Source organism: Coloeus monedula (genome assembly GCF_965178545.1).
Source record: "Coloeus monedula genome assembly, chromosome: 2".
Classification (NCBI taxonomy): domain Eukaryota; kingdom Metazoa; phylum Chordata; class Aves; order Passeriformes; family Corvidae; genus Coloeus; species Coloeus monedula.
Window position 1 is genome coordinate 53813848 of NC_138782.1, and position 23415 is coordinate 53837262.

At 38.4% G+C, this 23415-nt stretch overlaps 1 protein-coding gene across 1 annotated transcript in view; it reads right to left on the reverse strand.

Annotated features, from left to right (window-relative positions):
• UTRN (utrophin) overlaps window positions 1–23415 on the reverse strand; it is a 324375-nt gene that overhangs the window by 249793 nt on the left and 51167 nt on the right. Inside the window, exons 12-22 of the mRNA XM_082303315.1 lie at window positions 22617–22736; window positions 21897–21998; window positions 18793–18900; window positions 18163–18342; window positions 16724–16890; window positions 14346–14469; window positions 12505–12592; window positions 10466–10701; window positions 10014–10194; window positions 7245–7390; window positions 4513–4725 (exon numbers count right to left, since the gene is read on the reverse strand). Of these exons, the coding sequence (XP_082159441.1) occupies window positions 4513–4725; window positions 7245–7390; window positions 10014–10194; window positions 10466–10701; window positions 12505–12592; window positions 14346–14469; window positions 16724–16890; window positions 18163–18342; window positions 18793–18900; window positions 21897–21998; window positions 22617–22736 (1665 nt within the window). The remainder of the gene's footprint in view (window positions 1–4512; window positions 4726–7244; window positions 7391–10013; window positions 10195–10465; window positions 10702–12504; window positions 12593–14345; window positions 14470–16723; window positions 16891–18162; window positions 18343–18792; window positions 18901–21896; window positions 21999–22616; window positions 22737–23415) is intronic.

Genomic DNA, 23415 nt, shown 5'->3' on the forward strand with positions numbered 1-23415 from the left:
TATCAATGGTCAAATAACCAGTGTAGGTTGTTGATGTACAAGAGCTCACAATTTTTAAAACAAACACCCTCATCATAGAATGGTTTGAGTTGGAAGGCACCCTAAAGATCACCCAGTCCAACCCACCAGCCATGGGCAGCGTCATCTTCCACTAGACCCCATCCAAATGGGCCTTGAACACTTCCATGGATGAAGCATCCACAGCTTCGCTGGACAACATTTTCCACTGCCTGACTGCCCTCACAGCAAGGAATTTCTTCCTAATATCCAATCTAAACCTACCCTCTTTCAGTTTAGAGCCCGTTATCCCTTGTCCTGTCCCTACATGCCCATGTGAAAAGTTCTCCTTCAGCTCTTGCAGTATCACTTTAGGTACTGGAATTCTGCTGTAAGGTCTTCCTTATAAAGCTTCACTTCTCCAGGATCAGTTTTTAAAATTTATTCCAAGCCAGAACAAAGATCAAATGTGTTGAATCTTGTTTACTCCTAGAAAAACCACATGATGTACAGCCATGCAGCAGATTTAAAAGATCTGAAAATGATACATAATCAAAGATGCAGCAAGCCATACATTACTAGAGGTATGATAACAGAGAATACAAGATAAAGAAATTTTCTTCTAGAAAATACAAGATGCAAAACTGATAAAGTGAGCCTTCTCTACTTTTCCTATCACATGAGTATTACAGTCTTCCCGGTAAAACATTACTCCCAGTTCATGTCACTAATGCATGTGTTGTCAGCTTGGGGGAGCCTCCGTCACACCACAAATAACAGAAGAGCCACCTAAGCAGCAGGACACACAGGCAGATCTGCCACTGACATGCTCATCAGACTAACAAGGGCATCTTAGTCATTGTTCACCTGTCTGCTCACTGTCAAAATGAAAATATTTACACTGTTTCTTTTCAAAAACCTAAATGTGAGGAGTGTTGTTTTGGGAAATGTCAGTTTTTAAAGGTGATTTAGGAAATAAAAGGATCATTAAAAATAAACTAATACTTGCATGTAGTTGCACGTAAACCACATGTCCTCCAAGCACTGACATTCACTTTTTTTTTATTTTCTTCCCCACTTCAATTTTTTTTTCCTTTTAATATCCAGGTGCTTCAACCCCTCTCTTAGCCAAGGAGATCCTGCCCAGCCATTCTCCAAACTCATCTTGTATCTCTAGTTTGGTGTCTGCACCAGGAAAAGTTAGATCTGGGTGTGTCCAGTGCTGTCACCAGCATTTTTATTCAGCTTGTTCCAGATTGTCATTTTTATTTATACAGTATTAAACTACAAAGATCTCTGTATAGACAATTACCAAAGGAAAAATCAGAGAATATAATATGACTGTCCCTCCACTGACAGCTTTACAAAACATTTAGTAAACACAGGAATTGTGTACTTAAAAATATAGTTCATAAGAAAACACAATGTAAGCCCCATATTTTGACAGATAGCATCAGTAGGTATTTCTTTCATTTTCAATTATTTAACAATATTAATAGTTTAATTTTAATAAAGCAACTATATAATAATTGCTTCCCTTGTTTCTTCAGCTACAATTTCCTTTTTGGCTTCTGTACTTCCTTTTAAGATAACAGGAAAGTTTTTAACATCTTGCTCAAGACCAAATTCTGTTCTCAGATCTACACAAAACAGTGCACTGCTTCACTGCTCTGCCCTCCATAGCAACTCAAAAGTCAAGTGGGCATAAAAATCCATCTTTCACCAGTGAGTGCTTCATATACTTGGTGGTACCAACATCCCTTTGGACAGCTATGGAGAAGAGGGCACTCCACCTTTGAAAAAACTAAATAACTGGTTACTAACTAAAACCCTGCTATGCTAATATGCACACATCTACCCTACTCTCAATATCCTACTCTCAGCTAAACATAAGAGAGAATTTCAGCTTTGAAGAGCCATTCTGAACATAGTTAGAGCTGTGATTCAGTAAAATAGGTGCATGTACAGGCCACTCAACTGAACATGATTCAAGTGCAGAAAGAAGAATTTTTCACATACAAGAAATTAAGAGAGGAGAAAAAGTGCTGCTAAAACTGATGAGTGATCAAGATTTTGCTCAGTGTATCTACAGAAAATCAAGGAAACTACAAAGTTGCAATCATTTGAAGAACAAGACTGACAGAAAGTTGTTGTACAAAGGACACTGAGGCAGGCTTACATGCAGAATATTTATTCTGTCATGCTTAATAATTAATAAGTGTGACCAGAGAGTGCCAGGAAGCAAATGAGACACGGTGGGATATTGTATATTAGGTCAAAGTCAGGAGAAAAATTAATGAGGAGGTGGTTGCTGGAAAGTAATCACCAAGGCTTTGGCTAAGCCTTAGAAGTTAATTTCTTCTGGGCTCCTGTACAAACCACCTCGCTTTGGGCACTCAGCTCCTGCTGACCAGCCCCACCAGCTGCTCCACAGCTCCACATCATCCCACAGGCTGCTGCAAGTAGCTGCTGTAGGATGGGTTTGAAGGAACCAGACTAAAAGCAGAAGCACAAGTACACATGCTCCTGAATACATTTAAGGCAGAGGGGGCTGGGGACAGCTTTTATCTTTATGATTCAGGTAGAACAGCTTAAAAAAAATTAATGACATTTTTCCTCTGAAAGCCTGCAATTCTTTTTCCTACTCATAGGTTGCTCTGTGGCTTTTATTTACAAGTTCACTACCCTAGACTGGATTACCATACCTATGGTATTCATATGCACAGATCCCACACACATGCTGCTGGGGACAGCTCAAGTCCTAAAATTAAAAATAAGTGAATAACACTTCATGAGCAGGATCAAGTTTTTCCCTTTAGGCATTTTTCCACCAGATAAAACCTTTCACCAGAACATGGGTGTGTACTCTGCTCCTAAGTGGTAGCCTGCTGATAGTTGTCCTTTAGTTACAATCTGTTTCCCCTACCATCACTTCTTCCAAGTTTGCAGTTTTAAAAGGGGGGGGGGGGGGGGGGAGAGAAGCTTGAGGATTTTACTGCTTCTGAGCTATAATCAGTAGCGGGTTGTCCAACTTTCTCTGCACCATCATGCAAGTCAATTACCTGGACTTATATTTAAACATATGCAGCTATCCTGAGTAGTTGTTAATGATCCTGTCTGGCTTAAAATGAAAAAAAAAAAACAAAAAAACACCACCACAGTCAAATTGAAATCTGAATGCACTACCAAATAAAGGATCCATTTTCTGCTTAAGAGGGGTGGGAGAGCAAGAATGTAAAGAAACTTCTTTGGAAAAGTGGTGGTGTACATGCCAGTGTTCTGAAGACAGAGCACACAAACAGCTGTTTATGTTTATAAATTGCATGGTGTGACACATCCTCCGTTAAATGGAAAAGAATGTAAATAAATCCGCACATTAAAATATGTTTATTGCATGTGAAAATACATATTTTTTAGCTAATGCACATGTATCTTCCTCATGAGAGAATTTCTAAAGTCCCTCCTTGGTTTTTCAATTTTAAAATGCAATATGAAAATAAAAACAATATGAAACTTATTGAGAGTTTAGTTAAACAATATTCTGGGGAAAAACAATGTCACTGTAATTGGTCTTTTTATACTGCTGTGATCAGCTTATACATCCAAGCTGATACTAAAGAACAGGCAGTGTCTACTTAACCTTTTGGTCACAATAACATTGCCATGAGCTAAATGACAATATATTTTCATATATATCTTCATAATTTTTTCCTCCCCCCCAGAAGAATACAAATAGTCTAAAAAAGGGACTTAAGCACAAATAAATCAATCTAACCAATAAATATTGAGTCCACTTCAGTTAAGTTACTTAAGTACTCATCTCTCCCCTCTATCAGTAGGTTAAACATCTACACACGCTTACTTTTAATCCCTTCATTTTTAAAAGAGTGGGATTTTCTGTCTTGCAGGATTTCATATGCATGTGTAAATATTTATAAAATAGGGAAGACAGCTGAGTAACCTTAATTTTTTAACTGTCTTTCCTGTCACTTCAGAGGCCATGGTTGACACTGGAAAAGTCACTATACCCAACCATTTTCTTTACTTCCTTTTCTAACTTCCTTGTACTAGTTCTTCATTACTTTTGACCAAAATCCCGCTTGAAAGGAGCAGGTTTTCTGTAGCAGGCATGGAATTACACTTTCCGAGGCAGTGGGCATCTGACACCAATCACATAGGAGATGATCATCAGCCCCAACTGGGATCAACAGAACAGTTGACGCACCCTTGACCTTAGCATAACCTTTGCTTCTGGTACAGAAAGAGAGGGACACTAATTTTAAGTGAAAAAGTATTTCTGTTAGAAGACAAAATAATATCCTGGGCACATTAGAAGTCCACTTCTACACTGCTAGAAATATACTATATATGCCTTCAGCCTCTGCCAGACTAGTGGATCATCAACATTCCACTTTTCAATCAGTGTCATCTGGGCTCCTGCAGGAACACAGAGAAAGAAAGGTCTCTAAAGCAACTGAGTTATGCAACCAAAATAAAAAAATCCTTTTCTTTTACCTCAAATATTCTCAACTTGCGCATAATTTCCTCCAGTAGTTTAACATCTTTGGAAATCTTGAGCTTTAACTTGTCCCAGCGTCCCTGCACTTCCTTGAACTCTTGCACGTAGGTGTTTTTTATATCCGAAGATGCATGCTTCTCCAAAGCTTTCGTTTCTTCAGCAAGTTTATCTACCCTGGGCTTCTGGGCTTCCAGTGTCTCACCAACTGTCTATAACAAAGAACAAAAGTCTCCTTCCAGTATTAGCCATACAACATGTACACACTTACATACAAGTGCAAGTACATCATAAGTTTCATTGTGCAGAGAGTACACTCAGTGAAGAGTGATACTCCAGCTACAGTAGTTATTGCAGTAGAGATGTCCAAACAACCTTTTAAGCACCAAAACATTCAGCTGTTCCACTGGTGCAGCAGCAGAGACTACAGAAGGGGAAGCAAAGCTTGGCCTCATAGTTAAACAAGTGCAGGCCCCCACACCTCTTGTGTGTCAGGCAGTACTGCCACTCAAGTCAGCAAAGCAATGGCTGTGCTACACTCCAGTCACAGAGGAAATGGCAGTGTAGACAGACCAGGTCCTCATTGTTTTCATTCCTCCCACAAGTTTGTTTGTTTTAAAAGCACATGAAAACCAGCTGAGTGTGTTCTTCCAAGTTTTGTGAAGTAAAATATAATGTCTTAGTTGCAAAAAAGCTCTGGATACTCAAGTTTTGAAAACTACTTTTCCAGATAGGATACAGGGAGGACACAATCTGAATATATTCACTATGACATTGCTGATATAAAGTGTCACTTGATTTGGAAGAGCTAATTGACTAATATGAAAAATAACAGCTGAAGGTATAAGTGAAAATAAGAAAAATGCCATTTCATTGAACTCATCATTTTGATTATCCTGCTTCAAAATTTGCTTAAGAGAAACTTGCAATGAACACATGAAATTATTACTAATTTAATGGATTTAATTTTCTAGTATATACATTTAATGTGTACAAACAGGATGTGTACATACATACTTTGCTGTATTTTTACTGAAGAAGAATCTTTTTTAAAATGTTCACGTTCTCAAACCTACTTTACATTTATCATATTTCTTTTCCTGGAAAGCGTACCATTTCCTCTAAGACAGGCAGAGAGGTAGCAATGAGGCTGGAAAGAGGAATGCATGCTTCAGAAAACAAGGGCTTTCTGTGCAGGGGACCACAGATGAAGCACTTATCAGTGCCTGCTACAGTGTGCAGAGAGAGCTGGACAATCCCAAGGTCCACAAGCAGCTCCTCATCTACAGTTTGTTCCCCTCTCTGGCACTCTCATTAAAGCACCTACAATAGCACAGTATATCCAGAGTAATTAGTCTCTGAAGAAAATTGGGCAGAGGCAGGAAAAGACAAGCCTCCAAAGGCCAAATGCCATTACAATTCATGTAGCATATGGATCAGAAAATCTCTGCCAAATTTAAACAATACAGAAGCAACACTAAAGAGAAAACCAAAGAGTCAAAGCTTGTTTTAATCTTCCGGTTCAAAAGAAATCCAAAACACACTGCTGTTTACTGGACTTCTAAAAATCATCACTCTGCTAAATAGAGAAGGCTATAACAACACCCAGCAACCAGAGCTCAAGAGCTCCTCCAGAATCACCTGCAGCCTCATTAGACCACCACACAGGGAAAAATACATGCTTCTGAAGGTAGGGGATGGTGGAGAGGGCAGGAAAGTATTTGTTTACTGAGTTTTTTCAAACAAACAAACAAAAAAGGGAAAAAGTACTGGAGATGCACAATTCACCCCCTGGAGAGAGGTCCATCCCTGCCTCAGTATCTGGTATTTGCAAAGCAACTGTCATCCATAAATTTTTGTCTACTTTATAAGCTCACAACAGGAAAAAATATTGTTTCTAATAGAGAGAATTTTTGTATCAATTACCTTTATGGCTCACAAGCACTGTTTTCCTTTGAAAGGCAATCTGGAGGCCAGAGAAGTACAGTTACTGTCTCCAAACACCCAAGCAGGATGAAGCAGGGTGGGTTTGTCAACCAGCTGACCCTTAGACAGTTTAAGCAGGCAGACCCCTCACACCTGGGTGGGCTTTACCCAGTGCTTGGGGGGGGGAGGGTTGCAAGCCTGCACACCACAGTCCCCTAAGGAGAACAGAGGCAGGGTCAGAGAGTCCACTCTGCCCTAGGGGGGGACATGGCCTCCCAAGGACAGAAAGCCCAATCAGGCCAGGCACAGGCATGACTGTGGTGCAACTCAGAAAGGGGAAGTTCCCAGCTCCTGGTTTTCCTCACAATTGCACTCAGCAACAGAGGAGCAGACCTTGGATGAGGTGATCCAACCAAGCCTCTAGAAGAGGGATGCTCTTGGGGTCCTAACACCCATTTTGGAACTCCTGAGTGCAGGAGATACACCAGAGAGTGCTTGGGGAAGCCACCAAGGCCATCTGAGGTCCTTTTCCCCTGGCTGAACAGTCCCAGCTCTCAGTCTCATCTCCTAGCACAGGCAGCAAGAGAAGCTGTGAAGTCTTGCAGGCTCAGTAGGAGATACCCAGCCCTTGCCTGGACACATCCCTCAGCAGCCTGATAACCCAGCAAGCCACCTCCAAAAGCGGGTTCCACACCCCTGACATTGCTCTGAGCGGTGTTAGCCCCCCCACTGAAAACATGGCAGGAGAACAGAGGGCAGCAGCAGCGGAGCAACTTCCTCACTTCAGTGCAAAGGTGAGGATTACCTTTGCCTGCTGCAGGGCGGTCTCAACCGTGCCGGGCTCGCTGAGCCCGCTGGCAATGGAGCGCTGCTCGCCCTCCAGCTTGCTCAGCGCGTCCTTCAGCTGCTGCAGGGACTCCACGTACTCCTGGCTCGGCTGGCTTTCTGTCTCTGGTACCATGTAAAAGAGTAAGGAAACAAAACTCAAGGTAAGGACTTGAACCCAAATCATAGAAGATGTGAACATAATCAACTTCCAAGACCTAAAAAACTCTCCTGCTGATAGCATTGTTGTTCCTTTAAAAATATTAAATATATAATATACAAATATATTACATAGAATATAATAATAAATATGCAACCTCTCAAAAAATTTACAAACTCAATCCTATTTTCAGAAATTTTTTTTTATGCACTTAAGCACCTAAATCTGTTTGGGTGGGTGAAGTGGTAGAATTGATAGTATTTAAATTACATATTATTATATCAATAACAATCCATAGTATTTAAAATATATAAACCACCCAAATTCAGTATTTTGCAGTTTCAAGTTTTAGACATATCTACTATATATCTCCAAACACTCACAAAGATATCTACTATACATAGGAAACATAGTATAGCATATATAATAGCCATATATTACATACTAAATTAAATATACACACTATATATTGGACCTATATAAGCTAGTATTTCTAAATATATCTGTGTGCATATATATATATAAAAACATAAAACACATTAGTGTGGGCTTGTGTTTTGGTTGCTTTTTTGCATTTTTTTTAATATATTTACCTACACAAATATAAAAAAATAGCAGTTTTCAGCCTGTTGCCAGAACAGAGACACTATCTAGGAATAGTGAAAAGGGAATTAAAATTTGAATGGAGTATCTGCTTGCCATCTTCAACCACATCTCAAAATTTGTTCGATCCAGCCCTGTGTGGAATCCCAGGCAGGAGGCAGCACCTCAATGGCATTTCAGAATGAAAACAGCCAATTTGAATAACTGCACCAAACAGCATTTTGCCTGTAAGTCCTGTACTGTGGTATGCACATTCTGGCCTTGGATTCACAACCAATTTTGTTCCTGCCACAAGTGAAAATTAATCTAAGCCTTGTTCTGACTCACCAGGTAGCTTTTCAACAGCTTACCAACAGAACTGTTGGTTCATTTATAAAAATGAGACAACATTTTTAGAGCGAAACAGAGTTATCCAGCTTCGTTTCTCAAAAAGCCAGGATCAATTTAAAGAGAGGAAAAAAGTTTAATAAAAAGCATATAGGTGCATTGTCACTAAACTACAGCAAATCCTGAAGGAGAAGAAAATAGTTAAAATAGCCTTCGAATGACAAAAAAAAAAAATTGAGTCAATTCCCATTTAAAAAATGCCCATAGAGATGAGACTGAGTAGCACTCCATGGGGGAATTTTCAGAGGCTCAAAGAAAAGCCATGAGAGGAGCTGGCCTTCTGTCAGTCAAAGCCTGCCAAGTTCACAAATACCTAGGTCACACCACCAGTTGTTTCCACTAGTTATATGGCTCTGGAAGTTTTTACCTGGCAGCAATTCAAACTATGCTGTAAATAAAGAGCTAAAACCCTGAACTGACATTTCCCTCTATTCTTCAGCAATATAATTTCTCTGCAGGTTGTCTCATTTAAAAAATACACAAATTTAATGTATTAGAATATATTAGGTGTTTCTGCCAAGCAGTAACTGGTTCAAATATACCAATAACACCTCAAGTGACGCATGGCACAAAAAAAAAAAAAAAAGGTATTTTTGTCACATGAGGTATAATTACCAAAATACAAAATACCAATAAAATTACTTACAAGTACGTGAACTCAAAACAGCTATAAAATAATTCTTCACAGTAAGAATGAAAACATACCCTTGTAATATGAACATGGCTGACAGATACTTTATTCATGCCATTTTCTGCATGGATATAATTGAAGTATGCAGGCCTGGTGCAACACATTATATAGATGACCTAACAATTTAGTAATTGAGCCTATTTTTATTACACACAGAATACAGTGTTAATGCTCTTCCATTTGGAGCTGTTAATAAAACACTTCCTCAAATTCCTCTGAAACAAAAACTGAGAACAAAAAAATCTCTTACATGTCTGTGCTGTTGCTCTTCAGCTGTAAAGTACTACCAGAACTACATATTTCATGCACTACATTTAAAATCCTTTAGAAACCAGCATGACTGGTTTGAATGTTCACAGTGAAATTTTTAATGCAACAACAATCGAAGTAGAAACTGCCTGAAAAGCAAGCTAGATTCCAAATCACTTCAAAGATGAAATTTCCGAAAGGAATTATGTATGACTGATGTGCTCAAAGCTATTAGAAAGAATAAATTTCACACATGGACTTCCATTTTACAACGTTCTCCTAATCGTCTGTTTTTGATTTCTAGAATTATTTATTTCTGTAAGTGCCAGAGAGAGACAGATCTTTGAGCTACATCATCTGCCTTAAATATGTCTTGCTATGTAGTTAAATGACGTTTCAGGAACGTTGCATCCTTGCATAATCGTTTTTAACACCATGGAATGATAAATTTTTGAATTGTGCACAGAGAAAGCCATATTCTCCCAGGTGAATAAAATAATTTTGTCAGTTTGACGCAAAGCCTAGCATAATCATACAAACACTCTACCAGAATTCAATGAGTTTTCAGTCAGCTCAAAACAAACAAACAAAAAAAATGCCAAAACACAAGTAAGCAGGGGACTTTGTGTTAACATACATATTTATGTTTATTTATTTACCTCTTTTTAGCTGTTGGTGACGTTCCTCTAGTTTCTGATGAGTCAACTTGAAGTGATCAAGAAAACCACTCAAGTTCTCCTGAATGAAATTTGGAGGCATGGGCTGAGAGGTGAGTGTCTTGCAGGTGGCTTTCAGATGTTCCAACTGTGGACTCAGGCTTACAAGATGAGTTAACTCCTGCTGTAAAAGATAAATACCAAAACCAAATTCACACTTTCCCTGTAAACACAAAGATTTTATTAGGCTACTGTAGCACAGCTCATCCACATTACTAGGGTGACAACATTAAAGAATGTCTGTGACAGAGATACCAAAATCTTTTAGCCAAATCAGGTGCGCTGCATGCCTTAGAAACTGAGTTATTTTACTGACTAGGCTAAGCTCCTCTAGGGCATCCTATGCTTCTGACTTCAAGCTTCCAATCAAAATCAACAAGTTTTGCCAGACTTACCTGACATAAGTCTTTCAGGACTGCTGAGGACTGGGATGCTGAAGAAGCGTCATTTTTAAGCCAGTCATCCTTCTCAATTAGAGTCTTCTCAAGCTCATTCATTTCCTTTAAATAAGCATTTATATCTTCCTGGTATTTTATCTTTCTGGCCACTTCTTCTAGACTTTGAACCACATCTTTCCACCCCAACAAAATTTTCTCCATCACAGTTTTTATATCCAATGTAGGAAGTCCTTCTACAAAGATTATACAAATTATTGTTATGTTAACTGCAACACATTTTCATTAACAGGCATTTAACCTTTCCTCTCTTCAAATACAGGTGCACTTTCACATTAACATACAAAATGCTTTGATTCCAAGTCCAATATCTATAAATCTATACTTATTACTAGCACCATTTCAGCTTCAGACTTCAAGGGAAATGTAGAGTGAGATACTTCAATTTTGAGGAAAGACATATGGAAGTTTTTTTTTTTGCTGAATCGCTCTAGCACAAGAAGAGCCCAAAGTGCTGGTCAGGGCAGCCAGGCAGCTTCTACAAGAGCACTTGATGACCCTGCTCCATAGATTCCTGTGCCCACACACTGGCCACAGGCTTGGCACACCAACACCACAGCAGCCACAGCCCTACGGGCGGAGCAAGAACACAAGGATCAGTCACTGCCATTATGGCACAGCCTGTACACGTCCCAGGATAGAAATGGATGTAGGCACACATGTGCCAGTGCTGTGCAGTATTCCACGCAGGTGTCGCTGGGCCTAGGTCTGGAAAAACTGCTTGGGCCTGGGCTGGACAGAACATATTATCAGACCCTAACAAAATTAGGGGTTGTAGATTGGTTATTTTCTATAGATCCCAGACTTTAAGATGATAATCAATTAGAAAGCCAATTTGTGACCTTATTTTTTTCTGATACAAAGCAGCTTTTCAACTATGCATTCCTCGTTACGGTCAACAGATGCTGGTTTCATAGCCATGACCTATCACAGCTAAAGGGGTTTGTAGAAGAAAGAAGAAGGGAGGATTTCTGTTCAGGTTTGAAAAAAAGAACATCTAAAAATCTTTATAAATCCAACTCCAGGTCAAATCAACGGCTTTCAGCCATCAGCTTCAGGGCAATGGCACCCACTGTAAAAAGCTTCAGCTGCAGTAGGCAAGGAGGGGAGGACTGGACGTGCTTAGTAAATTGGGGCATATGAACAAAGCATCAGACTGCAAAAAATGAGAATTGCTGAGAAATCCAGTGGAAATCAGCAGTTTCCAAAAGGGATGCAGGTCATTATGCAGGACAGTGACACCATCCTCTCTCCTGTCTAAATGCTACCAGCGATAACTTCATCACAAGTCAAGTGCATAGAAATCCTAAAAGACTGCCTCTAGATGATATGAACACCTTTTATAGAGGTATCATTTCACTGATGGAGTTTTTTTCAATATGAAACAAGATTTTGGCGAGGCCTAAAGATTCAACTTTCATGGATGTCAATTACAAGTTTCCCTGGATAAGTGTTTTAACTGACAATCATTTTCCCAATCATATAGACTTCTCTTGCCTTTGAGCCATAAATTGTGATTCTATCATTAAAAACACACTGACAGTTTTTACAACAATAGATAAAACTATGAAAAAAAAGAGATACACATATAAGTATCAAGTTTAAACTTGGCTTCAAAATTTTCACTTCTCTATAGCAATTATGTTTTAAAACTATTACTTAAAAATCAAACTACTTCCACGAAAGCGTGTAACTGACATTGTTACTGAAATAGAAATAATTTCTTAAAATACTCCTTAAAAGACTGCAAATGAACACAGGCACATTAATCAATAATAATCTTGCTTTTCTAAAAGCTTTAATAAAAACAAAACACATAACTAACTAGTAACAGTAACAATGACTAATGAAGGTATGAAAATTAAGGGAGAGGGAAGGAATAAACTGCAGTGCTTAACTGGAGATAATATATTTCAATATTCTTTCCCAGCAACTCAACTGATTAAATCACAAAAGAGAAAGACCTTCAAGTTGCTTACCCTTTCCCATTTGATCCAAAAGAATGTGTCCACTTCGTTTCAGCTCATCTAACTTCTGGCTTTTTTCAGCTCTTTCCTTTTCAACCACCTTCAAAGTGAATCCCAAAAGAATACAGTGGCAGCAAGGGTTATTTTCCTTGACTTCCCTCTTTCCCCCAGGTAATGTCTCTTTCCTACTACTACCCAAAACACAACCAGTTTTCTTAGATACAACACGTTCTGAGGTGCATGTTAGGTCTGCTTTTCAGAAAACAAATACAAAAGGAGTTAGCTCTCACAAGTACCAGGCATGCAAGAGATCAGTACAACAGCACCAGGAATAAAATACTGTTTAAAAGCTTGATGATCCCACAATGTGAAATAAGATATTGGGACAACAGCTAAAACAAGTCACTTGTGATCAAAAATTCAATTGTAATTCTCTAATGTGAACCAGTGGAGAAAAGACCTTCTTCTTAATAGTCTTCATTTCTACAGTTTCTACTGTGATTTCCAGTAGAAGGGAACAACAGAGCTGTTTCCTAGAAGTCCAAACAGCAAGAAGTATAGCACATTAGTAATCCACTCTCATAAGCTATAGTGCTTTACTCTCCTTCAAAGATTTGGAGAGGGAAATTCTCTGACTACCAAGATTTTTAAAGGATCAAGGTCCTCCCACAAGTTATACATATTGGTGAATATTCCTTTGTGAGTCAATAGGTACAATACATCCACAGAGGAAACATGAGCTCCTTGGCCGCAAAACCACAACTTCAATATCCTCTGTGATTACAACGAAGTATCTCCAAACTAAAATCTTTTGAACCTCATGTCAAAGGTCATTACTCTGATTTAGACTTGCTACAGTAAATTCAGAAACATGCACTTATTTGCACAGCTGGGAAGAACAAACTCTATCCTATCCACTTACAGTCCAATCATTTAAAAACAGTACTGTTCATGGGAACCTGGTGTTCATTTCAGAGCCTCTTTTTTAAGGAGCTATAAACAGTCATAAAGATCTATAAATAAAATATTGGGATGGTTGTTTTGGTTTTTATTTCCAACAGTACTTTCATTCCAAACATTCCTACTGGCACCATTTTGCACTACAGCACTAAGGAGGAGCCTCTTTATACCTATTTTTAAGTATTGTTTTTGATTTCAAAAGCAGATTCAGGTCCTGCTAAAGCTCCAGTAAGCCTTCATTAACTAAGCATGCTCAAGAACCAGAAAAAGGCAAGAATACATTCCTGACACAGAAGGAATAGAAAATAAAATGGCTATTTCACAGCTCCCACAAGCTTCTGTAAAATTATGTAGTGTGTCTTGCAGGTCAGCAATATTGCACACAAGCTGTAACAATCAGGTTTTCTCCAAAATTAATAGAGCAAACAACGTGTCCAAGCATTGTAAACAACAAACCACTTTAGACCCTGGGTGATACAACGCTTGAGGAGTGTCACGGCATGATTCAAGGAGTTTCTAAGCACCCCACTGGCCTATCTCTACCAAAATTATATAAGTGGTGTCAATCAAGGCCATTTCCAACTGTGAAACATGAAACGAAAATATGCTACTTACTGTAAAAGATAATAATCCTGAAGACAGACATTTTTTCAGAACTCCAAAGGAGACATCAGTAGTACACATTTTTAAAATTTCCTCTGGATTATGCAATACCACCAGCAAAAAATGTGTCCAGCTGGTCAGAGATTTCCATGTATGCCCAGTTCTGAAACTATTTAACTAAAAGACTTAATCCCCTCAAAGCATGTGGATCAGCTCACACCTCCAGCTGACAGCCAGCTTAGATACAAAGTATACTATTCACTGAAACATGCTCCATCTCCCCATTTTACCTTCAACTTTTCTTTCATGCTTGAAGTCTCTCTCATCTTCTTATATTCTTTGATGTCTGCAGCCTGAATGGCAGATTTTGATTTCGAAATCCAGTTCAAGAGCTCAGCACTTTCAGCATCAAACCTAGTTTAAAAGGTCAGAGAGTGGTTTGTTTTTTGGTTTTTGTTTCATTTTTTCCCCATTCAGTCACTCTGTCTTAAAAATCAAAAGTCTTAAAGTTCAGCACATTATTTGATCCCAAACCAGCAACAATGTACACAAAATTCGTACTTCTCATATTACCACCCACAGGAAGTAGAGTAGAGACAGACTTCCAAAAGCCTACCATAATAAAAATTATACCCACAGTATTAGCCTTCAGGACCAAATTGAGAATACATGAGGCAATTTATCTTTCCTTTCTTCTTTTACACATAGCTTCACACAAACGATAACTGTTTGTTTTAATATGTTACAGAACAGATCTCTCAATGCTGAGTATTTTGAAAGCAATGAACTAAACTTCAAGAACAAGACAAAGAAGAATTGCAGTTCTAAGTTTCATAAGTCTGCAACACTATTTTCTCTGAAGGAAAAGCTGACACAGGCAGTGACAGCTGACAAACATTTCTGTACACTTCCCTGACTAAAGATTAGCTTATAGCTTACTGGTTTTGTCTATAATGGACATACCTATGGTAACAACTTTCTTATTCTTCCAACCTCTAAGCTACAACCTGACACCATGAAAAAAAACCCCAATCAACTCTCAAATTAACCAGTACTGTACAGAACTTGAGAGATGGACAGGTACACTGTACAGACCACAAGTCAGGTCATATTACAATTACACTATTTAACAGTGTCAATCCTAACATGGAATAACAGCACCCCAATAAATGCAACTGTCAATCTCTCAAACCTTCCATGGGAAAATTCCACTTACTGGCCATTTGTTGGTTTCAACATAAGTAAGTGGAAACACACAAAAACTGTTTTTCATGCAGTTTTGAACTCTAGGAAAACAGATGACAGATAAAACTTTTTTTTTGCTCTCAAAATCTAAATGGGTTGCTGACTGCTTTACTGCCCTGGGACACCCACACGCAGACACCACCCCCACCAGAGCTTGGACAGTTTGACCAGTATCCTCAAGAGGGTTTGGGCAGGTTCCTCACCCCTTCAAACCTCCATTCATCCTCCAGAAAAAAATGAATAAACATCTCTTCTTCGTTGTGCAAATACACATCACCTAGCACAGCGACTCCCTAGTCTTGATGCAGCCTCTATCATATCTCTAAATGACCTGACAATGATTTAAACCAGTAACACTTCATGGAAATGCTAATTTCCTTAGCCAAGCACAAAAAGAAAAATGTTGAGCATACAGCATTTAATTTACCTTGAAACAATTCCTTTAATTTTAGGTATGCTAGTTAATAAAGAGAATTCAATGCAAATTATTAAACATTGCTTAGCCTAAGAGGAGAGAAGGCTCCAGGAAAACTTGATAGCAGCCTTCCAGTACCTAAAGGAGGGCTACAAGAAAAGTGGAGGGGGACTTGTTCAGGAAGTGTATTGATAGGACAAGGAGTAAATTTTAAAGTGAAAGAGAGTATATTCAGATCACATATAAGGAAGAAATTCTTCAGTAGGAGAGTGACAAGATACTGCCCATAGAAGCTATGGATGCCCCATCCCTGGAAGTGTTCCAGACCCAGTTGAATGGGACTCCAAACAACCTGGTCTAGTGCAAGGTATCCCTGTCCACAGCAGGGATGTTGGAATGAGATGAGCTTTAAGGTCCAAATCATTCTATGAGTCTATACAGGCAAACCAGCCAGCCACTCCAGAAACACTTTTCAAAGGAGACACCAGTGTAATAATATTCTTACTACTAAATACAAGGGAGATGGAAAATGTTTCTGAGCCTCTTTTTTTGTGCAGTTTCTTCCATTTTTCTCATATATTTTATGGAGATCAGAAATAAATAATAGATCAATCAAAATGCCACCTTTTAAGCAAAGATGAAAAGACATTTTTCCTAAGGAAAGCAAATATAATTCTATATTTTCAGCAAAGGAGCTGAGGTACAAAGGACTGAAGACCTGCTTCTATGAGAAACAAAACATCCCTGTTTTCCTTTTAAATTAATGGAAGCCACAGGTTTTCTGTTGCTCTGAAAACAAGGCTGTATATAACATTACATTCCCATTCAGAGAATCACAGAATTGTCAGGGTTGGAAGGGATGACTGGAGGTAATCTAGTCAAGCCCCCAGGCCGAACCTCACAACTACAACTTAAGTATTGCTCACGTGCATAGAAGAAGAATCAAAAGCCAAGACAGTCTCTGTAGCATCTAATGAGCAAGGGAAAGTGGCAGTGACGTATACTTACTTTTTCTTTGCTTCACTGTCTCCTGGAATTTGCCTTTTCTTTGGGAGTGGTGGTGGGGGCAACTCCTGTCTGGACTGTTTAACCACTACCTGTTCCTTCAATGGTGTTTCTGCAGCAGTCTTCTGTGAAACCTGTGACATTCCTACGCTTCCTACAGCTTGAGTTACCTACACAAAATAATTTAGGGCAACATTTATGTAACATTTTTATTCAAGCTGAACTGCTTTCTCTTATTTTCTTTTATTCAGTCATAAAAGCCTGTTCATTCACTCCCCCAAATGACCACACTGAGCTGTCATGAAGCACCTTTATCACAGGTGCACTCCAAGAAAAAGATCATTATTCTCATTTTACAGATGGAAACCAAGCATCAACATTCTCAGTTCAATTAGAATCATGCAAGTCCAAGTGAACTATGATTAACAAAACGTGTATGTATTTTCTTTCATAATTTGTTCACAAAAAGAACCAAGGTACTTGGAGTTTATTGATAGCAATTCTACATTTTGCATTTTCACTCCATAAAACCAAGCCTAGATCTCAAAGAGCTGATACATAGTGATTTTGACCCTAAAACTCACTCAAGTCAATAGAAACCTCCCATGCTCTTTATCAGGTTATAAGGTAAGTCCCAGGAGACTCAACCTGTAAGTTCTAAGTATGTGCTTGATATTTAAGGGGAGTGAAGGGCTGGAGACAGGAATTGGCATTCTCTAGTGCTTTGACTCAAACACAAGAACAAATTAAAGCCACATGGCTGAAAAGAACCCCTACTCAGACTGCACAACTCATTCACTATACCCTAAATGGATCATGAATTAGTGCCATGGTTTTCACCATAACATATTAATATCACAAAAAAAACCACATATGAGTTATAAAGCTGTCAAATAAAACTCTCACAGAATCTAGTAGGAGTTCTTTCTAAATAAAAACACTACCAAGCACTCAAAATACTAAAATAAACATTGAACAATCCAGCTTGGCTATCATCATTACATGTCAAACAAACAACTACTCTATGTTCAACAGATGAGAAATCATACTCACAAAGCATAAATACTTGCATAACTCCCATTTATTTATCTATTCTGGGGTTTGGGTTTTGCCTTTGTTTTCTTTTAGTATCAGATTTAATCCAGTCCCAGCACTCTTACAATATTTAAAGGCATTTGCATTGACTGATAATACATGCCCAGCCTGCTTTACTCATCAGAAAAATGAAGCTTAATCTGTGTGAGAAAGGAGTAATAGTACTAGTCAGGTTAACAACTTGGGCTTTTGGAGACCAAAAACATAGGCAGCTTTGTCAGCCCCACGTGAAAAAGCACTCAACTACCTCTCCAGCCTGATGCCTAGACAATTTTGCTGACACAGTGAAGTTTGCATACATACAGTCATATAAAAAGCTAAAAAGTAATAAAGCCTAAAGTAAATACCTGGTTAGAGCAATCCTCTAGCTTCTGAACCAAACTGTCCCACCTCTGCGTTAGTTCTTCTTGATCCTGATCAATTTTACTGGATGCTCTGCCATTTCCAAGGATTTGGGCCACATCCTGACCTAGTTCATTCAGCTGGTCTAGTGTTTGTCGTTTCATACCCATGTCCTCTTTTAAAATCTGTAGTTAAAAGAAAAAATTAAAATATGACGTCAAGTATTCCACTTCCCCTAAGCTTTAATTCCACTGCTAAGAGCAACCAGCAGTATCTCTTTAGTAACAGTTACAAATTATTAGTTCAGGTACAAGCTACTCCAATGAAATTTAAAAAAGCCCACACCCCAAGCCTATACTTTGGAAAGCACAGCTGACTGGTAGCCTGCAATAACATCCAAACCCTGCCAAAAATCTAGGGTAGCTGTTCCAGATTTTGGCACACCAACATGGAATGGCCATGGAGTAAGCAATACATATTTTTTAAATTCAAGTGCAAGAATCTGGCAAGGAAAGAATGTTTGCCTGGCTTCTAATGTATCATGCATTCACAGCTCCTACTAGGGTCAAACTTGTAATTTGCCACTCATCTAGTCTATGAGATTTGATGGGACAGAGCAGGATATCAGTACTCACTGCTAGTTTTCGAACATTCACACTCAGGTCTGTTTGATCTTTAAAGTTGCTTGTCTGGACCTTACTCAAAGCCTCTTCTTTCTCAGTTAACCAAGCTTTCAATAAGCACTGCAGATCATAAGAAAAAGAGCACAAGAAAATACTAAGATTGTCAAACAGCTATTGAGAATTGCTTCTTTAAGATCTTTGCATTCAAAGCACAGTTCTGCAGTCTTTATATGCTGGAATTTCAGTTGACTTTGGCAAAAATAGCACATAAAAGAGGACAAAAATATCAGATATGGGAAGTAAGTAATACTTCCTGCAAAACAGTTTCAACATAACCATTTCTCAATATACCAGAGCACACCTCCCCCAAAATTATTTATACAGCAAACATATCCACCATAAAGCTAACACAGGATTTATAAATCATATTAGAATATGTCAAAATAGCATGTATGCTTTGTTTTCCACCCTTCTTCCTCTGACTCAAACACAGCTGTCACAAACATTTTCCCACAGAAGTTACACCACTAGTAATTCATATTTCTTTTAGTCCAGGCAGTTGATCAAAGACTCAGATACTAATTAGGCACCTGCCTGTTTATGGTACCTACTTTCAGCTGCAAAACAACTGCAGCAAATCCTATTTCATTAACTGTTGGCAGCTGGAGTGGCCTGCTCTGAATAGTTCTAACTCAGGGATCTTTATTTTTTTCCATTGTTTTCCTAGGAAACCTGCCCTGGGTCTCACTTCTCTTCAGCCACACAGCACTCCTGTAGTAGCACCAGCAATAACTGGCATCAAGTACCAGGAAGGATTTTATGTATTCTATATTACGTTCCCACGTAATTCTGCAGCTGGACAGCAATCTCCATCGACTAGGATGCCCACCTCTCTATCAAGCTCAGTTGCCCAGCCATTGGTGTACTGCTGTTCCTCTCTGTTTAAAAACAAATCATACAGCAGGACAGACCTTTTTGTTCTTTGAACAACACACTTTACAACAGCCACTAGGATCCCCATTCTAGACGTATATTTTTGGCACTGTCCCAGTACTTACTAGAACAACTTTGGGCCACAGGGCTAAGGCAGTTTACATTTCCAATGTAAACCAATATGCAAAATATACAGACAGGAAATATGATGGTGGTGGAAATGCCATGAGGCTGTGAAAAAAAGAATTATAACACCACATACTGTCTGGAAAAATCATGCTGGCATACCAGCCAACATATTTTATGCATAAGAGGAGCTCAAAAACCCTTCATGCATTCAGTTAATTTCTGCTAAATCAGCAGTCAAGGATAACTCTCCCTAGAAAACTGAAACATAATTACCACAGTGCTAAGAAGTCTCTGGCACTGACTGAGGAATTTGTTTCCCGAGTGGTAAGGATTGTGTTGACTTGACAATGTGGTGTACAAAAGATTTCTAGGCAGCCACAAAAAGGCTGATGCATCACTGTTGCTCATCTCTCCATGTGGTTGGGCAAAATAAAAAATGCTTGTAACTAAGTGTCTTGGTTACTTTTGTGTTACCAAAGTGTTTGTATTCAATTTTTAAGTAGTTTCAGACAGTAATTTTTATAAGGCACTTTATCATTCTTGAGGACTTGTAATTGAAACCTGTTAGTAATAAATGCATGTTCAGGTGAACGAGTACAAAAAGGCTCATCTAAACCACCTAAAACAAACTTCTATTTCCTCATTATTTGCTATCTGACATTCTACATTAAACACACCAATTGCTTCACTTTTACAGAGCAACAGAGCTACACACAAATTTTAAAAAGCTGAGTTCAAAAGTTCAGCTCCAACCAATTATGGCACTTAAAAAGTATTGCAATGGTCCCCAAACAAATGTAAGGGTAGAAGGGGACAAACATGTTGACAGGATGACATAGTGTCATCAAAAATAAGAGCACTTGAAGTCCATACTTCAAACATACACAGCAAGGATTTTGGGGAAATCCTGATTTCTCAACTCCGAGTTACCATGCCTAAGATTTGCCAGAAAACATTAGCACACAATTTTCTGGTTACACACACACAGTTGACAAAGCATTATTTTAAAGAAACATATATAAACAAATACTTGGCATGGGATAAACCAGAATCTTAACCTTGGGTCCATATTAACAACAAGGTCACATGAGCTACAAATTCAGCTTATCAATATACTACAAACAGATATAGGAGGGGTAAGGGAGAAACACACATGCAGCCCCAAAGAACACAGACAAAACATCTTTGTCAAAGAAGCCAGGCAACAACTGATACCAGTAGCTATACCAGCACTGTTCTACTTCTTTCAAATGTCTAAACAACCTGTGAGTACTGCCTTGTTTAAACAACAGCTTACAGTGATAAATATAATCCATTAAGAAAAAAACCCCGAATTTCAGTAAAACCTTTAAAGACAAAAACATCACATATTTTAAGCTGAGAAATGAAACAACCTCAAGTACTAGGCAGGAAAACAGCACATGTAACTGTGTTACCATATTTTTTATGCCATCAGTTAATTTGTGTTTGAACAGTATTTTATATGTAAAATACACAATACCAGAGCTAGAAAACAATCACAGGGCTATCTTCTTCATAATTCAACTGTTCACCTGAACTCAGCAAAATTAAACAAGCTGCATGCTTTGCTAGAGTGACCAAATGCTCGATGTTACTGATTTTTAACATAGTTATCTATTGATTAGTATTGCACAACTGTGTACATGTGTTCATGCTGGAAGCACATATACCTTAATTAGGAAGATTTCTGTAGTTACAAAACTATCAGATAGGAGAATGACAATGTATTTAAGTATCACAGGTATTCCTATTTCTTGGGCATTTTACAAGATACCTTGGAAATTATTTTATAAGGAGTTATAAACTTTTATTCTTAAACTTTGAAAAAATACTTCTCTTCCACTTCAGAGCTACTCTAGTCCTCAAAAAGCACTGGGAACCCAAACAATAACAAAATCTACGTCTTCAAGGTTTCTTTTCCATGAGTTGCTCAACCCCAGTCAGGGGTTTGACTGTTTGGGCTTTTTTGGTTTGTTGTTTTTTTGCCTTCCACAAATCGACCAGTCACTCTGAGAAACTGAACAGCTACTCACCTGTTCTTCCAGCAGTTCCTGCCATAAAAGCTGAATTTCTTGCAGCTTGACCCGCCGATCCTCAGTCCAACGACAAACTGCTGTCCACCGCTCACCAAGCCTCTACAAAAGCACAAAACACTCAGGAACGATCACAAACCTCACAAAGTAACTCCAAAACCAGATATTCAAAAGCATCATTTCTACTTCACATTAACAGCTTTCTACAGTGTTATCTACTTCCCCATCCATTACTGCTATTGCTGCATTGCCAGAGCTGGAGATTAACACTTTCAAAAACACTTACCAATGGCCCTAACTCTGCTTTTGCTCAAGTCTTTGAGCTATTTGATTGACTTAAAAAGGAGTGAACAAAGTAGCATGAATTCTGCTTGAAAAAATTCTGTCTCATACTCACTGTACTCCAGGTTACAGTCCTAAGTGACAGGAAAAGACTTCATATGATATTCCCTAGATAAATTGTGTTCATGTCTTCAAATATTTTTCCTGTCAGATTTTAACTTCCTAAGGAAAATAACTTACATGAATTGTAAAGCAATGTTGCAGGTTTTAGCTTGAGCTGATTTAATAATTCTTTAACTTATTATTACTCCTAAAGAAAGTGTTATTTTAAATTACTTTCAAAGATAAATTGTCTTCAAACACAAAAATTTTGATTAACAATTACATGCAAATTTCCTAATACTACAATTTTAAAAAAAGACTGCTCTAAGATTTTACCTGCAATTGTTCCTCCAGAATAGCTGTTGCACTTTCCCCACTGCTTTCATCAACAATGACCACCATGTGTGTTAGGGAGTTGACCTTCACCTGTTCTGCCTCTAGGTCACTCTGCAGGCTCTACAAGAACAAATCAGAGGTTACCAACTTTGAATGCATTTGCTAATCTGCTATTTTGGCCACAGTGACTATCACAGCTGCTGTGGTTAAGGAACTTTGGTTCTTCAGATTCAACAGTTAAGCACAGATTTTACCACTGGGAAACCCTGCACAGTTCGAATAAATGTAAGCAAAAGGCTGCTAGAAATGAACCCCAAACCATTCTGATGAAATGCTGTAAAAGATGGAGCGCTTTAAGTTGTATGCCCCATACTTGACTAGGAGAATGAGATGACAACTTCATTGACTTTCCATATGTCTGATATTATAGGTAGGAGAGCTTAAGTGTTGCTACACAAGAGAATGAGATGACAACTTCATTGACTTTCCATGTCTGATATTATAGGTAGAAGAGCTTAAGTGTTGCTACACAAAGCTGCTATTGTTAATAAGAAAGGAACATAGGGCATGCCAAACAGAAATCATTGAGAACATTCATCTCTTAAGAACTGCCAATATAATTTCATAAGCATCAGTGCAATAACTGACCATGATACTCCTAAGAAGTCAAAAAACGCAGAAAACATGCAGTCCTGACTAGTTTAAAACAAATCTGTAGATTTAAATATTCATACAACTTGTAGAAGAACAGATTCCATGGCTAAAGCCAACTATAAAATATCTCTGCAAGATCAACACA